This window comes from Grammomys surdaster, unplaced genomic scaffold, assembly GCF_004785775.1.
Source record: "Grammomys surdaster isolate TR1022 unplaced genomic scaffold, NIH_TR_1.0 373, whole genome shotgun sequence".
Lineage (NCBI taxonomy): Eukaryota > Metazoa > Chordata > Mammalia > Rodentia > Muridae > Grammomys > Grammomys surdaster.
Genome location: NW_021604792.1, coordinates 8761970 through 8769206, shown reverse-complemented (window position 1 = coordinate 8769206; position 7237 = coordinate 8761970). Strand labels below are relative to the sequence as shown.

At 36.4% G+C, this 7237-nt stretch overlaps 1 protein-coding gene across 1 annotated transcript; it reads left to right on the top strand.

Moving 5' to 3' along the window:
• The first annotated feature begins 1117 nt into the window (after window positions 1-1117).
• On the top strand, window positions 1118-2053 carry LOC114632433 (taste receptor type 2 member 42-like). Its single transcript, XM_028780935.1, is given in 1 exon segment — window positions 1118-2053. A coding segment is annotated over 1 exon segment (936 nt).
• Window positions 2054-7237: the final 5184 nt, after the last annotated feature.

The window sequence follows — 7237 nt, the reverse complement described above, 5'->3', positions numbered from 1 at the left end:
ACACACACGCACATGCACACATACACACACACACACACACACAAGTTTGTCCCTCCTTTCCTTTAAAAAGTCACACTTAAAGCAATTTTCTAGCTCTCTTTTAAATCTAAACTGCCACTGTCGTGCCTCTAGCCAAAACATATATAACACATAGAATGTTACAGCAAAAAACTTGGGAATATATTAACTGTGAAGACCACTCAAACATACCAAAGAATCATCTAGAAGGAAGATACAAGAAATTACCAAAAATAAGGCTTTAATCTCAGAAGAATAGCTTTATTTGGATATCTTTTTGTAGTTTGTTTAGTTCATCTGAAATCTAACCTGATAGTTCTCTGAGTCTCTCCACGATCCAATAATCACTTCTTTCCTTACTCCCCTAGAAAGATGCTTTAAGTACAGAGTTACTCATTTTCGGTATATTCACATTGTATTTTTCTAAAAAAAATAGTTCACTCATTCTTTCTGTTGTTGTTATTTCTATGTGTTCCTTAATTTTATCATTTTAAAAACTTGCTTTTATAAAATGTCATTTACATCGCAAATACAATGCATTTTTATGAAATCCATAACTAAATTATTGAGAATTCTCTTAGCACTTACTTTGAACAGTAACAAAGAAATCTGGTTCAATGGAGTTTAGTGTTTCAGGTGAGGAGGAACATATTAAAATGAAAAAAAATCTGATTCAAATTTGTATTTTAATATATTTGACTTTATCATTTCAGACATTACATCAATTGGAAATTTAAGGGCATACAGATGATCATGTAGGCATAGAGACTATTTGGATTAGAATGTAATTTTTCTTTTAAAACGGCTTTAAATAAAATATGGGGCTGCATTCATAAATAGATCTTCATAGATTTAGATTAAGTGTGGGACTAAATTTGAAAGAAGACAAAAACCTAGGACTAAGAATTTTAACTACATGTGAATATCTACTCAGTTGAAGGAGTTTCCAATCATAGCTGAAATTACAGTAGAACGGAGTAAGATAAATATGGAAAAGAGTGATTTTCTGTGAAAGTTTGTTTGAGAACCGATCAGCGAGGCAAATTACTAGAAGTGTGGATTCCTTTTTCCTATGTAACTGCTTACAGAATTGGATCAAATGTATCTGATACTGGTAATAGCAGTATTTATAACTGGAATGCTGGGGAATGTGTTCATTGGAGTGGTAAACTGCTCTGACTGGGTCAAGAAGAAGAAAATCACCTTAATCAACTTCATCCTGCTCTGTTTGGCAGCTTCCAGAATCAGCTCTGTGTTCGTGGTATTTATTGACGAAACCATACTAGAACTAGCCCCTCATTTCTATTATTCTTACAATCTAGCAAAGTGCACTGATATATTCTGGATTATAACTGATCAACTGTCAACGTGGCTTGCCACCTGCCTCAGCATTTTCTACTTATTCAAAATAGCCCATTTCTCCCATTCCCCTTTCCTCTGGTTGAAGTGAAGATTGAGAGGAGTGCTTGTGGTTTTTCTTGTATTTTCTTTGTTCTTATTGATTTTTTATTTTCTACTGGTTGAAATACTTCCTATTTGGGAAGATATTTATGTGATACCTAAAAGCAATCTGACTTTATATTCAGATAGAGTTATAACCATTGCTTTTCAAAAGATAATTGTTTTTGATATTATGTATTTAGTCCCATTTCTTGTGTCTCTAGCATCATTGTTACTTTTATTATTTTCCTTGGTGAAACGCTCCCGAAATCTTGTTCTGTCTTCAACCACCTCTGAAGATTCCAGAACCAAGATCCACAAGGAGGCCATGAAAATGCTGCTATATTTCCTTGTTCTCTTTATAATTCACATTTTTTGCATGCAGGTGGCACGGTGGTTAGCATTTTTGTCTCTATTGAACAGATCAATTCGTTTTGTCTGGTTAACATTAAACATCTTTCCCCTAACTCACTCATTAATTCTCATCCTGGGAAGTAGCAAGCTTCGACAGAGAGCAATGAGTGTCCTCCAAAATCTTAAAAGACAGTTTCAAGAGCTGATTCTCTCCCTCTATAGATTCTCCAGTTTATACTAGGGGAACAGCTTAACAGGGTTCTTGGATGGTCACTGGTGAATTGTTCTTCTGATGAGTTCTTATAAGTTCTTCTGAACATATATGGACTAGAGCATGCTGTTTTTCATTAAAAAACACCATCTCACAGTCAGGTTATAACACACAAACCAATCTTTTTATAGTTTATTTGCAATTTTTGTTAATTATAGTCTCAAATATTCTAAAGAGAATAGTTAATTTTTATAGGCAAAAGCTATGAAAATACTATTCATAGGGAAGGTTTATCATTCTTTAGATATCAAAGTTACTTGTAAGCCTCAATAAGTAGAAGACGGGCAAAATGTTGATAAGAGATTAAGAAAATCTAAAATTACAGAAAGAAAAACATCAACTCACATTTTAAATTATGTTAAAGTTCTCTCTCTCTCTCTCTCTCTCTCTCTCTCTCTCTCTCTTTACTTTATATATATAAATGTTTTGTCTGCATGTATGTCTTTCCACCATATGTTCATCTAGTATCAAGGGAGTTTACTAGAAGGATTCAAATTCTCTGGAAATACAGTTACAAATTGCTATGAGTAACACTGTGGGTACTGAGAACTAACCTGAGTCCTCTGCCTGTACAAGTGCTCTTCCCTGCTGAGCCATCTTTTCAGTATCCACAGCTCAGACCTATTGCTGTTTTGGTCATTTCATAATGATGATGTTACAGTCTGAGATTTGTATCAAATGGCAGATGGGCTGTCTTTAATCATATTCTAATGTTCTTATACAAACCCAAGTTTTGTTAGAGATTGTATTCATTCATGGGACTCTTCTCCCATAGCACTAATGTAATATTTTTATCAATTATTTGGGAATGTCCTACAATGCACCATGAAAATCCTTGCTTTCTACTCCTTGAAGTTCTAACCTCTCACCACTACACAGCCTGCTCCTCAAAAAGAGAGAGAAAACACCCAGTCCAATTTGTGTTATCCACATATTCATTGGATTATGGCCAAACTCCCAGTGGGCAGCCTCTTAAAGAAAATTGAGCTGCCACCTCACCACTACCACCATAGGGCATCAATGACAAAGAGCTACATTTTAGCATTTTTATCACATATTTAAAGGGCAGTCCTCGATATCTTCCTGTGTGGACTACTTCTGTTTTGTTGTTTTTGTTTTGTTTTGTTTTTGTTTGTTTTTTGGTTTTTTGTGGAGTTGGTCAAAGTTGACAAGAGGTTGTCACAGAAAACTTTGATGTCTCTTATTCTCAGTTATGAGTCTGAAATCCTAATACTACAATACCACTACAAAAGAAATTTCCTTGTCTATACAAGCTTGCAGCAGCACAGACCAGTGAGATCAACATGATATCTGGCAACAACATGGACCACAAACATCATCTTGGACTCAGGTGGCATTACAGACCATGGATATCAACATTGTCTCTGGCAGCAAGAACCAGGATATTTTGATGAGGCTTAATTCAGAAAATGAACTGTTCTTCATCTTAGATATCAAGATGTTGCTCAATCAGGGTGATAGTGTGGTTGGGCATTATATTTGGGGGCAAGACCTTCAAGAGTTTCAGCCTGCTGTATACCACCCTGTCTTTCGTGTCAGATGCCCTTAGTGTCAGCACATGACCATCAACTGTGTAGCCTGTGGGCAGCAATGTATCCTTGTACTTTCCTACTCCTAGCAGGGTGAGTAGCAGGAACAGAAGCTTCAGTGGTTCCATACATCTGGGCAGCCTATCAGGTATCACCTAGACAAGGCAGGCCCAGTGTTGGCCCAAGGCTCCAGGTGGCATGAGGGCCAGTCCTACTGGACAACAACATGCGCCGTTGTCTGCACTCCCATATCTGTGGCTGCTGCCCCTTCTCTGGTTCATCTCTCAGGTCTCACATGACTGCATTCCACCATCTTTTTATCCAGTTCTACAAAACCAATTTTTAAAAACATCATTGCACAAGACCTGACTTTTATAGGTTACTCTGGAGATATTGCAGACTGTGCAAGCTCATCGTCTCCTGCCTTTTTCTAAAAGGCTCTATGGACTTCTCAGCCTTCCTGGAGTGGCCCTACAGCTTAAATTATTTTTCTTCTCTCTCATTCTCTCTCTCTCTCTCTCTCTCTCTCTCTCTCTCTCTCTCTGTCTCTCTCTCTCCCTCTCCCTCCCTTTGTCTCTCTCTGCTTCTATCTCTTCCTCCCTCCCTCTTTTTCCATCCCTCTCTCTCTTTCTTCTTCCTTCCCTCCCTCGCAAAAGTTTTAAAAAAAAATGCCAGGAGTTCTACTAAGAGTCTGCCTCCCAGCCTCTGATTTTTATTTATTTTAAATCTGCTTTATGAAACAATAAGGGGCACATTTCATATAGTGGACATACATGAACTTAATGGCTTCTTCCTTTCTCAACAACCATTTGCATGTAGTTCATGTAACATTTTAGTGCTTCAGAACAGAAAGAAAAGGCAGTGCTGAGGTTTTACATATACCAAGTCCTTAGTAGTAAACTCTTCAGCCAAATTTTCCAAATGACAAATCTCAATAATCTGAGGAAGTAGTAACATTCAAACAAAATGAACTGAAAGAAAATGCTAGTGTTTTATCAAAGAAGGCAGGAAGTAAAGGCAAGCCTTTATTTATCCAATGAACATAATATAGAATCTAAATCAAACATTACCCATTTGTGGATGATATTGTATTTATTTTAACAGAGCAGAACACAGTTTAGAAAAGATGGAAATAAATTCTTAAGGGAAATTTGTCTTTAAGCAGCAAGCAGCTTTTCTGAGCTAAGCTTTGTTATGCATAGGTAGCCAAGACTCTCTGTAATCAGCATAGTGAACTGGCAAACTCAATTTTCATCTACTCAACTTTAAAAGACAACCTTCCTTTTCTATTGTAATAGAGCTACCAAGGGTCCAAAATAGTTGACTCTGGTGGTCTTCCTGTGGAATTCCTATCCCCTTCAAGGTTCTCAAACCTTTCCTCAACTCTTCCATAACACTCCTTGGGCTGCTACCCTGATGTTTGTCTGTGGGTCTCTGCACCTGTTTCAGTCATCTGCTGGCTGGAGCTTCTCAGAGAACAGTTATGCTAGACGTTTGTAATGCATGTCCTTTTGGGTCTCGGTTACCTCACTCAGGATATTTTTTAGGTCCATTCATGAATTTGCAAAATTTACGATGTCTTTGTTTTTAATAGCTATGTGGAATTCTATTTTATTGTGCAAATAAACCACAATTTCTGTGTTCATTCTTCAGTTGAGGGGCATCTGGGTTTCTTTCAGTTTCTGTCCATTAATAATTGAGCTGGAATAAATATAATTCAGCAAGTAACTTTGTAGGATCATGGAACATTTTTTGGGTATATGCCCAAGAGTTACAGTATAGGTGCATCTTGAGGTAGCACTATTGCTAATTTTCTAAGAAACTGACAGATTGATTTCCAGAGTGGTTGTACAAGTTTGCACTGCCACCAAAAGAGGAGTGTTTCCTTTGACCCTCATCAGTGTGTGCAGTCACTTGTGTTAGCAATCTGTTAAACTCCACCTCCAGTGTCACCTGGCAACAGCTAGGTATGCTCCGTCCCAGAGTTACCTGGCAACAGGCAGGTAACCCTGCCCACTATAAAAGGGGCTGCTTGGCCCCTCCTCTCTCTCTTGCTCCTCAACCCTGAGCACTTGCAGGTTGTCCTCTCCCCTCCCCCCTTCTTTTCCCCCTCTCTCCACGTGGTCACGGCCGGCCTCTACTCCTCTCTACTTCTCTCTCTCTTCCTCGTCTCTTCACTCGCCATCTTCCCGTTCCTCTCTCCCACTCCCTTCCCCAAATAAACCCCTTCCCTTGGAACCAGATCGGATCGGCTTTGGTGTTGTCTGTCCAAACTGCGCTCGAATTCTAACAACTTGAGTTTTTGATCTTTTGAATTTTTGATTAGAGTAAAGTGAAATCTCATGGTCATTTTGATTTTGATTTCCTTGAAGACTAGAGAGTTTCAACATTTCTTTAAGTACTTCTTGGCCAGTTTAGATTTCCCTGTTGTGAATTCATAGTTTAGATCTGTACCTCATTTTTTCTCTTTTTTTTTAAATTTAAATTTTAATTTTAATTTAATTTTATTTTTTACTCATTCACTTTAAATCCAGCTCACTCCACCATGCCAGGTCACCCACTCCCACAGTCCTTCCTCCAAACCTTCTTCCCCATCTTTTCTGAGAGCGTGAAAAAATTCTCTCATTCTAAAATAAGTACAATTATATTGTACTGAACACCATATTTACCAACCTGAATACAGGAACAAATTGTGTTTCCCTCTCTGTTTCATATCTTAGAACATTTGAACCTTTTAAATATATTATACACATTTATTTCATTTCTACTATTTACAAAATTATAATAACATGTAAAATTGGATGAATTAGGGATGATGAGTTGGCTCACTGGGTAATATTTTTTTGTTGCCAAGTCTGATGACACTTACTTGATCTTTAGAACCTACATGGTGACAAGAACCAAATTCTTCAAGCAGTCTTCTAACTTTCACCTGTGTGTTTTGACATTTAAATGCACACACAGAAATACTAAACACACACACACACACACCACTGTATACATAATAAATAAATGCTTTTAAAAGAGTTTGTGCTTATTATGAATTTACTCACTCACAAAATACTGTAAATTTCTATTTCTTTGACAGCCAGTGTAATCTTAGCCCTCCTGGTACCCAGTGACAAAAAGAAACATCAATGTGTAATTAGAATTTCATTAAATTATCATGAGCTCTTATTTTACATACTTAAAAATTAAAAAGAATTATAGCACATGGCTGAAATATTATGTAAACATATAATGTATTTGCAAATATACATTATATAGTCCTCAAATTATAAGTGTATTTAAAAATTTTAAATTCTGAAACTAGTACTTTGAATATCATAATTATAATTAACTAGCTCATGATTCTCAGCATTTGCCAAACTCTTTCTCAACTAAACCTAAAGCAAGAAATCATTTTAGTTAATCTGATATCTAACATATATCTTATATATTATAAATTTATAATTTTAAATTATACATGTGTATTGTGCTTCTCATGTGAAATATTTGCATATAACATTTATCAGATATAACACAAAATATTGAAAAAGCAATGCAAAACAATTTTTTAAAAAAATTAATAATCTTGGAAAATTTCTTATGAACTCAGATTCTT